Source organism: Cetorhinus maximus, chromosome 1 (genome assembly GCF_964194155.1).
Source record: "Cetorhinus maximus chromosome 1, sCetMax3.hap1.1, whole genome shotgun sequence".
Classification (NCBI taxonomy): domain Eukaryota; kingdom Metazoa; phylum Chordata; class Chondrichthyes; order Lamniformes; family Cetorhinidae; genus Cetorhinus; species Cetorhinus maximus.
This window is the reverse complement of record NC_135879.1, coordinates 30,868,495-30,888,615: the sequence shown is the minus strand read 5'-3', so window position 1 is coordinate 30,888,615 and position 20,121 is coordinate 30,868,495. Positions and strand designations below refer to the sequence as shown.

Genomic DNA, 20,121 nt, shown 5'->3' with positions numbered 1-20,121 from the left:
TCCTGATTATATCTATTGCAGCAGTGCGACAAACTAGGGGATGAGAAAAGAAAAAGATTCCCCCATGTTGGGAAGGGCAGAAAGCGAGACTCACTATTGAAGATGAAGATATGGAGAGTTCCAGTTCCAGGGCACAATAGCAAAGGGAAACTATGAAAACCGTCTTGTGGACCTGGTTGTGGAGGCTGTGAATAAGCTGGAGAAAAGATAGCGAGACTCTTTTGACATGAGGCAAAGCCAAGAGAAATTTGATTTGAGGGTGGGGGAGAAGGAAAGGGACAGAGGTACTTTGAAGAGAGTTAGGAAGAGAAGTGGACAAATATTTATTGAGAGGGAAAAGACATTTTTGCTCACAAACAAAAAAAAGCCTTGCTTTGAACATTCAGAATTAATTCAGCAATCCTTCTCAAACTGCTTTCATAGATTGGGAGACTGAATGATAGCATCAATGTAAACCTGTTGAAAATGTGCCAATGAGTGCTAACATTGCTGGTTTAGCATGCAAGTGGAAATTGTCCCAGTTCCTATTTATTTGAGGCCACCCTTCCACAAAAGCAGTTATGAAACATGGCAAAGTTTTAAAACATGCAAAGTGACAACTTAATATAGTGACAGAGACTTTGACACTTAGGTAGCAATAACTTGCCAAGGTATTCTATTCGCTCTGTAACAGCTGTGAAAAATCTGGCACCATTTCAATCCAAATCACAGGTTTCGACCATTGAAGTCTGCTTTGGTTCTGTCAGCTATGACACCTAACATTGGCAAAGATAACTTCCAGAAATGAATAAACTATATTGTGTACTTCATTTACTACATAAAATCGTCATCAGTCTCTTGATTCGAGGATGACTTCTACACAGGGTTGCGAGTTTCTGCTGTGGCCTTCATGTGACTGAACAGACTGGTTCTCAATCCACTTTGAGCGTATGGGACACAATGTCCCATGAGGTACTGGGATCCAGAGTGCAGGATTTACTTTCTTTTGTTTCCTTCTCTGCTGCAACTCTGCCTCATCATTGAGATGTGCCTTAAAGCATGATGTAGCTTGATGGACAAGTTGCTGCCATTTTGAACAATTGATAGCAAGATCCTTTTAGTCATTAATGTCAATGCTGCTGTGCTTAAAGGAGAGCTTCATAGTGTCTTTGATGTGTTTTCTTTGTCCTCCCCTGGAATGTTGGCCATTTTGAGAGTTGAGATAAAAAGACCTGGTGGAGGGGAGTCACTTTTTGGACATCCGAACATAGCCGGACATTCATCGAGTTCATTTTGCAGGAGTATTGCCTGAATGTTTGTGCAGTTGACTTCAAGAATGACACTAGCATTTGTTTGATGGTTCTTTCATTGAATCCAGAGGATGTGACAGAGGTATTGATGATGGAATTTCTCTAGCCCTCTTATGTGTCATTGATACACAGTCAGGTCTCACTGCAGTACAGGAGTGTGGTGATGACAACTGTCCTGTACACTAGGACCTTTGTTGACTTGTTGAGGCCTTTGTTGCCAAACACTCACTGCCGTAGTTTGTAGAAGGCTGAGCAAGCATAGCTGATCCAGTGCTGGATTTCCTCGTCAGTGATGGATTTTTGGCAGCTGCCAAGGTATGGGGAGTGCTCAACACATTCCAGAGTCTTTCCATTAGTGTATATGGGAGATGGAATATTTGGCTGACCAGGTGCAGTATGATGTAAGTTTTGTTTTGGCAACATTCAAGGAGAGGCCAAATTTCTTATATGCAGAATTGATAAGTTTAACAGTGACTTGCAAATCTGATATCACCTAGACCTTTGACCTGAACAATGACATAATCCAGGAGATGCCAATGCTTCATTTAGGATGCCTCCATATGGTTTTGTATTTTGCCTTCTGGAGGAAAATGGTGTTTGTTATAATGAGGCCATGCTGAGCACACTTTCTCAGCAGAAGGGTGCCACTTGCATTGACCTTTCCTATCTTGTTTTTCCCAATGTCTCTGTTCCAGACATTGGAGTCATAGGCAATGATACTGCATTCATCCAGACTTTAGATCATGAATGTCTTTGGTGGTCAGTTTAGTTTTGACAAGGAGACGACTGAGGTTAAAGAGTTGTCTATGTAGGAGGTATTTAATACTGACACCAGAGGGCAATTGATCTTTGAGGTGAATACCACTGTCAGATTGTAAATAGCATAGGGCTATCATGCGGCCTTGCTTGAATCCAGTCCTGATTTTGAAGGCATTTGTTTCAGATCTCCTGCTCAAGGCATTTGCAGTTATATCATCATGTAGCAATTTCAAGATTGTGATGAAATTTCTTGGACATCTAAATCTTTGGAGCACAATCCAGAGAGCCTCGCAATTTATTGAGTCAAATGCTTTGGTCAGGTCAATGAATACAATTAAGAGTTCCTGGTTTTGTTCTCAACATTTTTCTTGGATTTGTCTGGCAGCACAGACCATGACAGAGGTTCCTCGGGAAGGTCTAAAGCCATACCGTGTCTCTGGCAGGATTTCCTCAGCCGCAGGAAGTAGAAGATTTGTGAGAATGTGTGTCAGGATTTTTCCTTGTTCTAGTTTTAATGACACTATGTATGTCCAAATAGATGGCGTTGCCATAGGATCCCCTCTTGGCCCAGCTCTCGCAAATATCTTTGTTGGCTTCCGTGAGAAATGTGTCTTCGATGGTATGACATCTAACCTCCTGTCCCTCGCATAATTCTGATATGTAGATGAAACATTTATTATGTTTAAATCCGCAGCTGCATGTAATAATTTCCTTATGTCTTTATGGGCTCCACCCTGTGCTCAAATTCACCTTTGAAATGGAGCTGTGAAATGAACTTCCCTTCCTTCACGTACTAGTTGAGAAATCTGCCATGGGGTTCTCTACCACAGTCTACCGCAAGCCTACCTTCACTGGTCAATATATGCTTTAGAATTCTTATGGTTCCACAAACTATAAGATTACCCTTTTTGGCAATATTGTAAATAGGGCCCAAGCCATTTGCTCACCATGCAAGCTTGATGCCAAAATAGGGCGCATCAGAGGCATCCTGCAGGATAATGGCTACCCTGACTAGATCATTTCACGCTGCACATTATGCAAACTCATGAAGAGGCCTAAGGCCATCATTTTTGGCCCTGAGAAGTGCCTAGTCTGCCTCAGATTACCCTGGAAGGGCAAGGTATCTCAAAAGTTTGAGCAACAGGTTTCACACTGCTACTATGCAGTAGCAACATGAGTGGTAATTGTCACTAACGTGATGCTGCTATCAAGCCAAAAAGATGTTCTGCCTATCGCACAAATGAGTAATGTGGTATATGAATTTCATTGCAGTGTGATGCTAGCTATGTAAGCTGTACATCCCAAAGACTGATGAATCGTATCAAACAGCATGTCCCAGCAGCGGTTCATAATGGGCAAGGTACAGACTGTACCCAACCAGCCCATGCTTGCAAAACTCAAAACACAGTGTCCAACATATATGATTCCGCGATTGGACAACATTTGCTAAATAATCCTTGGTGTGCTAAGAATTACGCTGACAACTAATTTAAGATGCAGTGCGGCGCATTTGTGTGTACTGGAATTAATACACAGGGCCCTGTTCTTTTCAGACAGAAAGAACATGTACACACATTGCACCTGTTTCAGCTAAACAAAATAAGTGATAGCCATTCACTGACTCATTCCTCAGGGCAATGCCTTGACCAATCAGGGTCAAGCTGCCTGGTTTAAATTCAAACAATGCTTGGCAGTTAATCATCACTGGTGCATTCTCCATAACAACGCCTCTACCAATCAAACTTGCCAACCAATCAGCACTCTCTTCACATACAGTATAAATTGTTGTTTTCCCCTTATATTGGTATTCTTGCGAAGTACCCTGATGAGTGCAAGACGAAGAGCTTCAAATGTCTCTTTTTTCAGCAATACTCAAGTTCTGTACTACGAAAATTTAGAGTTTTCACTCTTTGACCACAAAGATGGCGCTGCAGGGTGCGGTTCCCCCAGCCAGGAGAAAGTCGGGCAGCTTATTTTTAGGGCACCATGTTTAGTCCCTTCCACTTGGGTGAGCGGAGAGTATCATGAAGAGGACTGTCACAGATGCTGCTTCCCAAAGACACCTCTGTCCCGACACAGGTGTCCAACAACCTTCATGCATCACTCGCCTGTGTTCAGGTTCTTGACTAGGGACTTGCAGGTTCGCAGCCCTGTCTCCATTGCCAGTTCTCTATTGCCACAGGACTTGGCAAATGAATCCTGGTAGAAGCCTGCCCTTGACTTTGGTTAATGTGGGGACCTTGGGGACGCCATCATTTTACACACAATTTTGGTCAGATTTTGGTGATAAGTCAAACCACAATGATCAGGACTACCTTGCTGCTGCAGCGCTCTTCCGCTTTCGCAGCGGGTGAGACGCACAGCGTTGCTTTGCGTGTTCTGCCATTGAGGACATTTTGGACCACACTTTGCCTGGCACCTGGTCCTGGCCGTACCGCCATGGATGGCCCTACCTGGAGCAAGTTGCTCCCGGTGGCATTGCTTAAAGGATCGCCAAGGGTGCAAAAGCTTCTCAACTACGTCATTGTGGCGATCTACAAAGGGTATTACACAGAATTTGCAGGCTGGAATGCCAAGGATTGGTCAGTCTTTGTTCTAAACGTTTCTGATGTCAGCTGGATGCCTTCGATTTATTCTTGTTTTGTAACAAGCCTCTCATTGTCCTAGAAGTAAGAATTGTAATTATATGTGAATGTTTTAATAAGATTCTGTGGTGTGTCAGAGAAGTCATTTGAAAACTTTGTTTTGCTTTATCCATATTTGAAGTTGGGGTTATTTTATGTGACATTTATTATTGAGTTCTTGACGTGTATGTACTGATCTTGTCTTGTATCACGTGAATAGCTTAAATTCTACTTCAGTAGTGCTGTCCATGCTGATGTTCTTCGTGTTGGTTCAATCCCAGAAAGCTTTATGTTGATAAATGACTTCAGGAATCACTTTGTTTTCACTTGTGTTAACAAATTAAACCATCCCTTTCTGTTTGCAACGTGTACACTTCTGTTCAGATTTTTGTATGATTAGCAATTTTAAAAACCTGTTTAGAGAAATCTAGAGAAATAAGCCTGTATAATTCAGTTGACCAATTAGCAAGAAAGATGGCAAGAACCAACACTGAAGAGAATTAAGAGGAATTGCTATGTTGTTTTGAATGCTGACTCTCTCCGAACAGTATATCAGACATTGCTCTGTAGATTCTAGTGTTATGTGCCATGGTTAATGTTAATGATCTGTATCCAAGAGAGTGCTGGATTTTAATTTTATAAATGTTTAACAGAGCATTTCTTACTCAATATATTCTGTGAAGAAAACAAATGGTAATGCTGTTCCTAAAAAATGGCATCCGTTCTTTGGATGTGGGCTGTGTTGGCAAGGTCAGCATTTATTGCCCATCCCTAATTATCCTTGGGAAGGTAATAATCAACCACCTTCCTGCACTGCTGCAGTCTGCATTTTTTTTATTCGTTCACAGGATGTGGGCTTCGCTGGCTGGGCCAGCATTTATAGCCCATCCCTAGTTGCCCTTGAGAAGGAGGTAGTGAGCTGCCTTTTTGAACCGCTGCAGTCCATGTGGTGTAGGTACACCCACAGTACTGTTAGGAAGAGAGTTCCAGGATTTTGACCCGGTGACAGTGAAGGAACAGTGATATATTTCCAAGTCAAGATGGTGAGTAACTTGGAGGGGAACTTCCAGGCGGTGGTGTTCCCATCTATCTGCTGCCCTTGCCCTTCTAGATGGTAGTGGTCATGGGTTTGGAAGGTGCTGTCAAAGAAGCCTTGGTAAATTCCTGTAGTGCAACTTGTAGATGGTACACACTGCTGCCACTGTGCGGTGGTGGTGGAGGAAGTGAATGTTTGTGGATGCGGTGCAAATCAAGCGGGCTGCTTTGTCCTGGACAGTGTCAAGCTTCTTGAGTGTTGTTGGAGCTGCACTCATCCAGGCTGGGTAGATTGTCAGTGTTGTAGCTGTACTGGAACAGCTCGGCCAGGGGCACGGCAAGTTCTGGAGCACAAGTCTTCAGTACTATTGTTGGAATATTGTCAGAACCCATGGCCTTTGCAGTATTCAGTATCTTCAGCCATTTCTTGATATCGCATCGAGTGAATTAAATTGGCTGAAGACTGGCACCTGTGATGCTGGGGATCTGTGGAGGAGGCTGAGATGGATCATCCACTCAGCATTTCTGGCTGAAGATTGTTGCTAATGCCTTATCCTTTGCACTGATATGCTGGGCTCCCCCATCATTGAGGATGGGGATATTTGTGGAGCCTCCTCTTCCAGTGAGTTTTTTAATTGTCCACCACCATGACTGGATGTAGCAAGAATGCAGATCTTAGATCTGATCCGTTGGTTGTGGGAATGCTTATCTTGCTGCTTATGCTGTTTGGCACGCAAGTAGTCCTGTGCTGAAGATTGGCATGCCTGGTGCTGCTCCTGGCATGCCCTTCTGCGCTCTTCATTGAACCAGAGTTGATCCCCTGGCTTGATGGTAATGGTACAGTGGGGGATATGCCGGGCCATGGGGCTGCAGATTGTGTTTGAGTACAATTTTGCTGCTGCTGATGACCCACAGCGCCTCATGGTTGCCCAGTTGCTTGATCTGTTCGAACGGTGGTAGTGCCACACAACATGATGGAGGGTATCCTCAATGTGAAGGCGGGACTTGGTCTCCACAAGGACTGTGTGGTTGTCACTCATACCGATACTCTCATCTGCGGCAGGCAGGTTGGTGAGGATGCGGTCAAGTATGTTTTTCCCTCTTGTTGGTTCCCTCACCACCTGCCTCAGACCCAGTCCTTTAGGACTCAGCCAGCTCGACCAGTAATGGCGTTACTGAGCCACTTTTGGTGATGGACATTGAAGCCAGAGTACATTCCAAGTGGTGTTCAACATGGAGCACTGATTCATCAGCTGGGGAGGGCAGTGCATGGTAATCATCAGGCGATTTTGTTGCCTAATGCCATGAGACTTCATGGAGTCTGAAGTTGACGTTGAGGACTCCCAGGGCAACTGCCTCCTGACTGTATACCACTCTGCCACCACTCTGCTGGGATGATGATGGACATTATCTGTAAGATTTGATTCTGTGACTAGTCTGTAAGACAGCTCTCCCAATTTTTTCACTAGCCCCAGATAAGCAGGTTAGTAAGGAGGGCTTTGAGTCTCGACAGGCTGAGTTTGCCGTTATTGTTTACAATGTTAGGTGGTCTGTCCGGTTTCATTCCTTTTTTGAGCAGTTTGATACAACTGAGTGGCTTGCTAGAGTCACATGGCCAGACCAGCACCAGGTAAGGATGGCAGATTTCCTTCTCTAAAGGACATCAGTGAACAAGATGGGGTTGTACAACAACCGACAATGGTTTCATGGTCATCATTAGACTTTTAATTTCGGATTTTTTTATTGAATTCAAATTCCACCAACTACTGTGGCAGGATTCAAACCCTGGGTCTCTGGATTACTAGTCCAGCGACAATACCACTACACCATTGCCTCCCCATGTTAAAGGTACTCCCACAGTGCTGTTCGGGGAGTTCCAGGATTTCGATCCAGTGACGATGAAGGAATACTGATATATTACAAGTTAGGATGGGATGTGTTTTGGAGGGGAACTTGCAAGTTATGATGGTCCCATGTGCATGGTGCCCTTTTCCTTCTAGGCAGTAGAGGTTACTGTTTGAGAGGTGCTGTTGAAAAAACCTTTCTGAGTTGCTGCATTGCACTTTGTAAATGTAGATATGTTCTTGTTAATGCTGATGCTGTTTGATGCATATTGATTTAACAGCTTCAAATAATTTTCTTTTTAGCATCTAGCCCTTCCAGCAACCAAGTTCCTCTTATTTTGTTGGATGATTTGTCAAATATCTATGGTGATGTGGATATTGATAGGAGTAAACACATTCATAAAAGACGGAAACTTGGAGAAGGGAGGGAAAAAACACTGGTGAGTAATCTATACCTCCTGAACTTTTCATTATTTTTGGAAAGTTATTTTTTTCCCTACTGGAAATGGCCAGGTTTCAGACCTTTTGCAATATTGTTCATGATGAAATCATCTTCAACTATGGGTCAGCTTCCACATGCACGTTAATGACACTCAGCTGTTCTTTTCCCATCTCTCCTGACTCCACAACTGCCCCTAAGTTATTGGACTTTTTAGATGATATCCAATCTTGGATGAGCTGTAATTTTTTTCCCAGTTAAACCTTGGATGACTAAAGCCTCACCACCAATTCCATCCCCCTCCCCGACTATTGTCTCAGGCTCAGCCTTATTGTCTGCATGTTTAATGTCCTATTGGTCCCGACCTGAGATTCCAACCCATATCAGCTCCATCACAGAGAATGTCTCCAGAGCTGTGAGGCTGGAAGTGGGGGTGGGGTGCCAGAGCCTTTTAGGCTGCCGGAGAGAAGATCAAATAAGAGTGCACAGCTCAAACATCGCAAATATGGGAAAAAGGACATCCCAGCCTCAAATAACATGGGACAACCAGCACAATTACGGGACAATTCCATAAAATCTGGGGCGGTTGGTCTCCCTGACCCCCATGCCTCTGAGACCTTCCTTACTTACCCCTTTGACCAAGCTATTGGTCACCCTTCCTGCCTTATTTGTCTTGGGCTCCATTCTTGTATGATTATGTCTTGTGAAGTACCTTGGGATGTTTTCTCAATTTAAAGGCAGTATATAAATGCAAGCTTTTTGTAAACATTGCACAGACTGAAGCCATCATCTTTGACCCTTGTCACAAATTTGCTACTGATTCCATCCTCCTGTCTTGCTATTTTTTCAGGTTGAACAAAACTATTCACACCCTTTCTATTGTATTTGATGCTGGGCTCAGTTTCTGACCCCACATCCTCACCATCACAAAAGCTGCCTGGTACCACCTCTATAATAACACCCATCCTGGCCCTTGTTCAGCTCATCTTTTGCTGAAACCCTCCTCTGTACCTTCTTCACCTCCAGATTTGACTATTCCAATGTTTTTCTGCAGTTTCCTGTTAGCTAGGCAATCTTCTATCCATGCCAATATGTTATCCCCTACACCATAAGCTTTTATTTTCCGCAATAACCTTTGGTTTGGCACCTTATCAAATGCCTTCTATAGAACTAACGATCACTTGGTTAACACTTTTCTTTTTAAAATATCTATAGAAGCTCTTACTATCTGTTTTTATATTTCTAGCTAGCTTTCTCTCCTACTCTAATTTTTCCCTCTTTATTTTTCCCTTTTAGTCATTCTTTGCTGTTTTTTGTATTCTGTCCAATCTTCCGACCTGCCACCCATCCTTGTGCAATTATATGCTTTTTCTTTAAGTTTGGTACTACCTTTAACTTCTGCAGTTAACCACAGATGGTGGGTTCTTCCCTTGGAATTTTTCTTTCTCGTTGGAATGTAGCTATTCAGTGTATTCTGAAATATCCCTTTAAATGTCTGCCACTGCATCTCTATTGACCTATCCCTTAACCTAATTTGCCAGTTCACTTTAGCTAGCTCTGCTTTCATGCCATCGTAATTGCCCTTATTTAAGTTTAAAATACTACTCTTGGACCCACTCTTCCCTCCCTCAAAGTGAATGTAAAATTCAATCGTATTACGATCGCCGCTACCTAGGGGTGCCTTCACTATGAGATCATCAGTTAATCCTATCTCGTTGCACAATACCAGGTCTAGTATAGCCTACTCTCTGGTTAGCTCCAGAATATGCTGTTTTAAGAAACTATCCCGCAAACATTCTATGTACTCCTCATCTAGGCTACTTTTGCCTGTCTGATTTTTCCAGTCTGTGTGTAGATTAAAATCTCCCATGATTATCGCTGTACCTTTCTGGCAAGCTCCCATTATTTCTTCCTTTATACTCTGTCCTACCTTGTGAATACTGTTAGGGGGCCTGTACACCACAGGTGACTTCTTGCCTTTCTCATTTTTCTTCTCTACCCAAACCACTTCCACATCCTGGTTTCCTGAATTTATATCATCCCTCTTTATTGTGCTAATACCCTCATTAATTAACAGAGCCTCCCCTCCACCTTCTCCTAGCTCCCTGTCTTTCCTGAATGCCATGTACGATGTAGTTTCTGTATCTTTGTGCTTGTCTTTTTTTCTTTCTTTTTTTCTGAGAGATTTTCTCCTTCCAGTAAATCTATATGATTGTACTATGATCTGGTCAAAGTTGGCTTTGGCAATAATTGAGAACATTCCTATGAAGGTTTCTCCAATAGTAAGCAGAAGTATTTACCTGATTTCAGTTGAGGAATTCGCTACCAACTGAGCCAAATAGGGAAGGTCTTGCTTTTCTCTGGGTAAGAAATATTCTAGCGCGTAGGCTGAAAGCCCATTCTTGTGTCAAACATCAAGTAAGGCAAACCAAAGTGTCACCATCTACCCCATACCCTGTTGCCTGTCAGGTTAACAACTTTTCCCATTGTACTTTCCATTTGCTATTGAAATATTTAAACTATTTCAATAACCAAAACTATTATAACCTCTCTTCCTCTCATCAAATTCCCTTCAACTTGTTCTTGTACACAGGATGCCTGATGTAGTTGATTGCTTTCTTGGGACACCCCCTCAGTTTACTGTATCCAGGATAGCACATGACTGATGTATGTTACTGTGATGTTATAATGGAAGAGGGAAGATAGGCAATGAGAGTGCTAGCTCCTTGTAAGCTATCCAATTATACAATTTTAAAGATCTAGAAGCTGGTTGGAAACTGTTCTTTCCAGACTGAGAAAATCTGGTTGACGTAATGATATTCTAGTGTTTTAAGTAGCTTCATAAAACAGTGTTGGTGGTCAGTAAATTGATCCAGACCTGGAGTTTAATCATTATTTAATTATTTATGTATCCCTTGGACTAGCCAGCCTTCTAAGTTATACTCGAGACATTGACTTTTTTTCCAAAAAATAATGTAGATAGATATTGCAGTATGTTTTCAGGATTATGGAATATATCCCTTGGGGTTGTGCTATGGCTTTGCAACATACTGTTCAGAGTGCAGGTGGATTTAATACATTCAATTCTCTTCACTACACCACAAAAAAGATGCATATACATTGGAATGGTTATAGAGAAGGGCACTGAAAATGATCTTGAATATAAAAAGGATGACTCATGAATAAAGCTTTAAGTATGCTAAAGCTATACAGTTATAAGAAAGCTAATGAAAGATATTAGACATCTTGGGCATAAGTGTTTCCTGTCTTTATAAGCAGTATATTCCTCATTGTATTGATTATTACCTACTCTATCTGAGTGTCACAATGTCACCTGTAGTGCAACATGTGAGCACGCTACAACAAAAATGTGTTTGTTATTAATATTTGTTTCAAGTACTTGGATTTGTCAGGCAAGAGGAACTAAATCAATGATAAGTTAACTTAAAATAAACGTACAGAGCAATGTAAAAACATGCCATTTTTGAGGAATAATCTGCCCATCATAATAGTCGAGGAAAAGACATTAAAGGTATTGAAACGGAACACTTGTCTAGGAGCGTTATGCCACTAAAGGAACAAGTACAAGATCCGGATGATTTTTTCCCATTCTTGACTACTGTTTTGTTGCTCCAGATTGGCATTGAAGGCAACTGACCTTAATCCACTATTCTTTCATATCCTGTATGAAGCTGATTCTGTCACTAAGGCATGCAAAAATATTATTTCTTGTAGAGATGTACTAATTTATCGTCTGCCAGACTATATTCCAAATTGCCTTTTGAGATGGAATACTTAGGAACCAGTTGTCTAAATGAGGGTGGTTATAATGAGTGACCAAGTCATAGATCAGCTGCACATTTCATGAAAAACTTGTGCTGCTGAAAGACCAAATGGCTTCACTTGGGTAGAAGTTGAACTTCAAGAACTTTGCATACCTGGACTGATTGCCAGTTTGAGAGTAGTGGGTCTTTGGAGAACATTATAACCATCCAATTTCTTGGTTATGCGGCCTGAATAATATAGGGTACTATTGCCATTTTGAATTTATCTGCTAACATGGGATCCAGAAAGCTCTAGTCTCTTGGCAACTGCATAGTACAACGTGTAAGATTGACTCCTTTCTCATTTGACAAGAAGTTGTTTGATCACAGTGCTGGATAGCAGCCTGTTTACTTCAGCTGCAAATATTGTCATCAACTAAGAATCCTTCAATTGGCCTGACTACACTGCTAAACTAAAGGGTGGGGACAAACACTGCTGACCCACACACCACTAGTGACCTCATACCATTTTCTGCTTGCATCAAGCAGCCCGCTCCCACACACACACACACACGCACACACACCCTCCCCCCCACACACCTTTCTGGACCACTGGCAAGCTGGGATGGGGCGGATCTGGTATTTATGCTCTTGCAGTTCACATTGTTTGCTTTGCAGCTCCATATGAAGACTCAGGCATCTTGTATTAGGCTAAACATTTCATTTTTCAATAATTTATATAGATTTTTCTTTTTCCACCTATTTCCATTATTTTTAAATCTACAACTAATACCTTGTCAGTCTTTCCACCCCACCCCCACTAGAGCTGTACCTTGAGTGTCCTGCCATCCATTCTTAATTAGCACATTTTCTTAGATAATATCACCACCTTCAACACCTCTTTGATCCTTTTGTCTGTGACATCTTTTGATTATCTGCTCCTATCACTGCTTGCTTGTCCCTACAACCACAACCCCACTCAACTTCTCTCTTTCCCCCCCACCACCTTAAACCAGCTTATATTTCACCCCTCTCCTAACTATACTCAGTTCTGCTGAAGGGTCATGAGGACTCGAAACGTCAACTCTTTTCTTCTCTGCCGATGCTGCCAGACCTGCTGAGTTTTTCCAGGTAATTCTGTTTTTGTTTTGGATTTCCTTTTATATGTTGCACGTGACAGAATCAATAATGACCCTTTTACCAAGTTTTTGTACATCAGAAATTGCAGAGTGCCCACTGCACTTCAAAGCTCTCAGATAAATGGCAAACGCTGTATCGTAAAAACTAAAACAAACCTGTGAATTATTCACAAGTTAGTATTGCACAGTAGCAATACAGATACTACTAATAGTTATCGAGTTAAACATCAAAAATCTCTTCAGTTCATAATATCGATTAAAATAACTTATTCAGAGACTGTTTCTTACACCATCTGATAAACAGCAAGGTCTGGAGTGGACACTGACTTCCATAAATTTCCTGATCATATATTATTATGCGAATGAGACAATGTTCTTGTATTAGGCCATAGAGCCTAGCTGTTGCCTTCACATACAATCAAATGGCTGCCATATAGATTTAACCAGCAATAGGATTCTGATTAGAAAACTATCAATCAAAGGAACAATTATACATTGACAAGCTGAGGATTTGCCGTGTACACCTGGTGCAGTCTTTGCATAGCTAACAAATGTTTTAATGAGGCATAATATGACATGAGTGATGGGCAAAACAAAGACCCCCATGCTGTGTTCTGCAGGACACACCCCTCACCAATTGACCCTTTAGTTCAAAAACAATAACCTTCAGTCTAACGAAAGGCACAAAGAATGAATGTTGGTGGTATTCTTCGTTCTGTAGGAAATGTGAACCTTTTTAAAAAATTTTTTACACTTTGTGAGTAATGAATTCCTTCTTATGTGCATTTTGGTAGATGAAAGATTAATTGTAGATGTGTGAGTACTGCCCGCATGACTTAAGTTAATTCGAATCATATGTATGGATGGATTGTGTATGTTTTGGTCATGACAAAGTCTCTGCTTTTCAGCTGCATCCCATAGTCTGCACAAGTTAATGGTGCAGACAAATAAGGGAAGCTGCCTGAAATTTCCATGAGCCATTTGCGATTTAAATCAGCTAATACATTTAGTGTGAGGCCATGTCAATCTCTGATATAATGTTATTGTTCGCAGATATATACTGTCTGTATATAGAGGGCAAATCACATTGACTTGAATGCACCTGTTAAACATTATGGGGACTGTACTATCAGTCAAGTAGGTGGTGGCTATAAGGGATCTATTTAAGGGGTGTTTTCACATGCAGACAATTCCTGATTTCCCTCTCCAGTGGTTTACCACCTATGATGACATTTTTGTTTCTACTAACATTTTCGTCAGTAATTTCACCTCCATGTTTAATGCCCTCATCTCAGATGGTCTTCCTCTCCATGGTCTCAAATTCTCAGGCCATAAACTCTTGTAAGCACTAGGTGATTGACAAGTCTGGCTATCTGCTGTAAAATATGACTGGGCCACCTCAAACTGTATGGTTGTTCATATTTTTGCTCTCCCTCAGCCTTGAATACTCCCATCATGTCCATGAAGCCTGCCAGCTGATCTTTTTCTCAGTTCTCAACCATTCAGTTGCTCTTCTTCAACCTCATGTCTGCCACTATCATCAATCTCCCATTTCAAGATTATTATGATTTCTCAAGCAAAGCACCAATAACCTCTCAATTCTCCACGTGTTGCTCTGTTTCCAACCTTTCCTTTCTTTCAAATCCTGACATGTTGTGCAACTACTCTCTCGCCAATCCTTATTTGACACTCTAATCTTGTTTACATCTGACTGGCATACAGCACTAAGATGTCAGTAGTGGAAGTCATTAAGGACATGTAACTGTACCTGTGGCATTCAATCTCTCTTCATCTCAAACAATCTCATGACAGGTTGTGAATATGTTTAACAAGATTATCAAGTGGCATTGAGACCTATTGCTAATTAGTTATGCCAGAATTTACACTCTAACAACGATTAACAAATTCAGAATAGTGTGAGATGAAATATTAAGGTTAGCATGAATGGAATCAGCACTATCACCATACAAGCATCGATGTGTATTGATTTAGTTAGCTCTGCTAAACATACCAATTGTGTTGTTTTGTGAGGGTGAGCTGCCTTCTTGAACTGCTGCAGCCCGTGTGGTGTAGGTACACCCAGAGTGCTGTTAGGGAGGAAGTTCCAGTATTTTGACCTAGCGACAGTGAAGGAACGGCAATATATTTTCAATCAGGATGGTGAGTGGTTTGGAGAGGAACTTCCAGGTGGTGGTGTTCCCATGTGTCTGCTGCCCTTGTCCTTCTAGATGGTAGAGGTCATGGGTTTGGAAGGTGCTGCCTAAGGAGGCTTGGTGAGTTCCTGCAGTGCATCTTGTAGATGGTACACACTGCTGCCACTATGAGTCGTCGGTGAAGGGAGTGAATGTTTGTGGATGCGATTTAAGCAGGCTGCTTTGTCCTGGATGGTGTCAAGCTTCTTGAGTGTTGTTGGAGCTGCACCCATCCAGGCAAGTGGGGAGTATTCCATCACACTCTTTGCGTGTGCCTTGTAGATGGTTGACAGGGTTTGGGGAGTCAGGAGGTGAATTATTCACCGCAGGATTCCTAGCCTCTGACCTGCTCTTGTAGCCACAGTAATTATATGGCTAGTCCAGTTCAGTTTCTGTTAATGGTAACCCCCAGGATATTGCGAGTGTAGGATTCAGTGATGGTAATGCCATTGAATGTCAAGGGCTGATGGTTGGATTCTCTCTTGTTGGAGATGGTCATTGTCTGGCTCTTGTGTGGCATGAATGTTACTTGCCACTTAACAGCCCAAATCTGGATATTGTCCAGATCTTGCTGCATTTGGACATGGACTGCTTCAGCATTTGAGGAGTCACGCATGTCGCTGAACATTGTGCAATCATTAGCGAACATCCCCACTTCTGACCTTATCATGGAAGGAAGGTCATTGATGAAGCAGCTGAAGATGGTTGGCCTAGGACACTACCTTGAGGAACTCCTGCAGTGATGTCTTGGAACTGAGATGATGACCTCCAACAACCACAACCATCTCCCTTTATGCTAGGTATGACTCAAACCAGCGGAGAGTTTTCCCCTGATTCCCATTGACTCCAGTTTTGCTGGGATGCCTTGATGCCACAATCGGTCAAATGCGGTCTTGATGTCAAGGACAGTCACTCTTATCTCACGTCTGGATTTCAGCTCTTTTGTCCATGTTTGAACCAAGGCTGTAACGAGGCCAGGAGCTGAGTGACTCTGGCGGAACCCAAACTGAGCATCAGTGAGCAGGTTATTGCTAAGCAAGTGCCACTTGATAGCACTGTTGATGACACCTTCCATCACTTTACTAATGATTGAGAGTAGACTGTTGGGGTGGTAATTGGCCAGGTTGTATTTGTCCTGCTTTTTGCGTACAGGACATACCTGGGCAATTTTCCACATTGTCAGGTAGATGCCAGTGTTGTAGCTGAGCTTCACCCTTTCCACATTGCTGACCTTTAGTTATGCACACTGGGTTTTCCAGTTGATCGACTGTATGAAGAAAGGGCACCTAGGGTGATATCATCTTGGTTCAATTCAACTCAGAATTTCTGCTCGTAACTTTTCACTGTTACAGTTTTATCATATTTAATATGTACTTTATAGGGAGTAGTGGATTATTGCTACCCATCTCAAGTTAATAATCTAATTGATAATTAAGTGTAGTCACTGTTGCAATGTAGGAAACACTGCTGCCAGTTTGATGTGATAATTACCATGTGCAATTGACCATTGCACACCTGAAGAAGAGGTGGGGGGGGTGGAATCAGCTAGATTTTCCAGCCCAAATTGTTATCTGGTGCTGTAGTTCTCGAGGGTTTTTGGTTGAAGGATCTCTTTTCAAATGGATTAATAATCACACATTCTTCCCCACACCTCACCCCCAACACCCTAATCTAAATTATAATATTCATTTTACCTGGGAGAATATGTATTTGGGTGCTCTTTCTTTGACTTTAAGTTTACGTAATTAAAAATTAATGAATAAATTCCTCTCGAACAAGGCTGAACTTGCCTGGTGTCCACCTGAAGCCTTGGTAACTGCGGGTCTATCTGATGACCTTCCTGTTTCATTCAGTGCTCCTTCATGTGTGCTCTCCTGCAGGCCAGACAATCAGCTTACCCTGTGCTGCACATGTGGTAGATTGAAGTTTGAGAAAGGCAGATCTACCGATCCTTGCTGGATGTCTGTGTGTGGATATTTGCTTAGGACAAGGAGCGAGTCAGGTTCAGCTGTGATAATCCTTGTCCTTCATGGTTGAGTAGCCTAGGAATGTTCATTGCTGAGACTTGCACACAAGGAGCAACCACTTGTGTGAGGTACAAGAGACCATGGAAGGAATTAACTTATTCAGAAGAGGGAAAATTGGTGTAAAAGGTAATGCATAAAGCAATATTAGTTGCTTAACATTTAAATTTTAAAGAAGCTAAATTTATTTCATTTTTTAAATTTAGAGTTCAGATGATGAAGAATGTTCTGGAAAAGGGCGTAACCGTCACATTGTTGTCAATAAGGTTGAATTGCCAAACTCAATTGATGTTCTTGAGAACTTTAAGCTTGCAAGAGAAAGTTGGGAGTTGCTTCATTCTCAAGAGGCTTTGGAGAAAGGTAGGGCTGATCCCATTTTTATAATGGAGATTAAATTATCTTTTCTCTGTAGAACCTATCTGCGAGGAGAGGATTTCTTTGACTTTTTTCAAGCTATCTGTGAAAATACACAAGATTTTGTTTTATCTTCCTATATTTTAGAGATTGTTGCATCAAATTATTGCATCAAATTACTGGCTTAGTTAACTTATTCCTGGCCTAATGTGTGTGTGAAAGCATTGAATGATTCAATCCCATTTCAGGTTTTCTGCATGAGAATCATTTTCTAATTTACTCATAATTGTGTGTTGTACTATAAGTAATACTCCATTTATGGTACAGATCTTCCACTGATTCAACTGTTAAAGTCTAACAAATTTAAAATATGATTGTTGCTTTTGATTTTGTGGAAACTTGCTTGATGACTGATTTCCAGATGACAGAAGTCCTCCTTGTTACATCAGTGCCATTGTAAGCTAAAATGGTGCTGATACCAAGGGTATAAACAAGAAAAGCATGATTGCTATCACGTCCCGCAGCTGAAATGCTCCGACTCTTATCTATACAGAGAGTTACATGATTTTACTGCCATTCATCTGTTTGGCTTTTCTCCAGTGATTAAGATTGGGGATGTTATTAAAGCAAAGGACAAGTTTTTAAATTTTTATGAATCAGCTATGCCTGTGCAAACTACACTGGAACCCTGCTATAATGTGGTCCATGGGGCCCATTTCTCAAGACCCCATTATGGATGAGGCCAAACTATAAAGGAGTCCTTTCAAAAGTGCCAAGCCAGTAGTAAGAATAAAGCAGAACTACTGATTAAATCGGCATCCGACAGAGAATTCCCAAGATGCCAGTCACATGTTCTCTATAATGTATGTTCAGATTTTAAATCCTGCTTCATAATTTTTCTCATTGTCATGAACTTGTGTTGAGCTTGAAATAGGTACAACAGCATTCTAAGTTTAAAATAAATAAAGCCAGTGGGTTTCATTTAAATAAATCAATACAGTAAATGGCCTGGCATGCACTTTAAAATTTTGAAAGGCGAATAAAAGTATAAGAACTAAAGGTTAAAAAAAGTGACAAGGCAACTCTTACAAATGGTGCTGAAACCTGCAGAGGTAAACTGTTAAACCATTAAATAGCAGCAATGGGTCAGAGATAACAAGTCAGAAAACAGCCTGAGCCAATGTCTAGGTAGGTCCAATGACAGGCAGACGAACTTTCCAGTGATTGTCCCAGCTATGGAATGCTAACCAAGGGCACAATCCCAGTGGTTACCCTGCATTTGATGCTGGGAGCAGTGTTGATTGCTTTAAGGTGAGACTTCCTCTGCCCCTTTCTCAGGAGGAAGCCCCACCTTAGAGAGCTGCAGGCTGCTTGGATTGTTGGCTACTGGTAGCCACCGCTGGGACTACAAACAGTCCCCAATTCTGAGGAACCTGAACTGACAGGTAAGTCTGGGGTTGTGGTGTGGAGAGGGGGTTGTGGGGGATAGGGGGTGCTGGGTTCAAGAGGCAAGTGGGGGGGCAAGGGGTGGAGGATGACCTTGAGGGTGGGGTACCTCCGATGGGCCCAGGTTGTCCCAAAGGAGGTTTCCCCACCCTTGCCCGACACCAGCCTGTGCAGCTAAAGCTGCTGGGCTTCCCGCTTGGCGTGGTAAAATACCTGCAGCATAGGGATGAGGCCTTTAAGTGGACATCAGTTGGCCACTTAAGGGCTTCAATAAGCCCAAGGGCAGGTGTGCTGCCCGATTCCTCCCCTGCTTCCTGCAAAATTTTAGACAGGTCGGGGTGGGTGGGATAGACAGTGGAGAGGCCACCCGCTGGATATTACTTGTTTTTGCCCCCCCCTCCCCCCCCCAGCTTTCAAACCCACCAGCGAGGGAATGTAAAATCCAGCCCTAAGTTACACACTGGATCTCTACAGCTTCACTGTAGCTTCCACACGGTGGAAGTGATTTCACTGCACTCAACTTTAGCTCCCAACCTGAGTGACATGGCCTACATGAGTTGACACTCTTCTCCTAGGTTTAGTTAACACTTTGCTCCACTTTTCACACAGTTCTGTGAATAAACGTAAATGAAAATTTTGGATTCCAGGGCACTCACATTATTACTGAGTTCCATGCTATAGTGTGGTCCCAGTGTATGTTGTTTTTGCAAGTTTTTAAAATTCATTCATGGGATGTGGGCTTTGCTGGCTGGGCCTAGTTGCCCTTGAGTGTTCTGCAAGTACAGTTATAAAACTCAATTTTTCTTCTGCATCTGCTCACTTGGGGAGCCTTGTGTAGGTGAATAGTAGTAAAACCTCTACTTTCTATACTGAAAAATGCAGAAACTCTTTGAGGTCAGTCAAATGGCAGCCATATTTTTGCTTGCCCATTCTTCTGCCTTGAAGCAGTTAGGTACTTAATAAGAAAGACACAACAGTAGATTTCTGGTGTTGATATTTTCATCACTCTGTCACACCTTGTTTAATGCTATACATAAGGATATCCATAATAAATAGTTTTTGTGCATTGTGAACTTACTTTGAAAGTTCTTCAATTTAGATCACCTCTCTATGGTTCCCTGACCTTTATCAAGGCATCTGGGGAACTACCACATAAAATAAATTCCTATTCTCCAGCACAATTTGCACAACAATCCTTTTTAGTTGTTTTCT

At 42.0% G+C, this 20,121-nt stretch overlaps 1 protein-coding gene across 2 annotated transcripts in view; it reads left to right on the top strand.

The window, feature by feature from the left end:
- The window catches only part of ints10 (integrator complex subunit 10), a 72,646-nt gene that overhangs the window by 32,016 nt on the left and 20,509 nt on the right, over window positions 1-20,121 (top strand). For both annotated transcript variants that reach the window (XM_078539464.1, XM_078539456.1), the window contains exons 9-10: window positions 7,855-7,991; window positions 17,316-17,469. In XM_078539464.1, coding sequence (XP_078395590.1) covers window positions 7,855-7,991; window positions 17,316-17,469 — 291 coding nt within the window. The remainder of the gene's footprint in view (window positions 1-7,854; window positions 7,992-17,315; window positions 17,470-20,121) is intronic.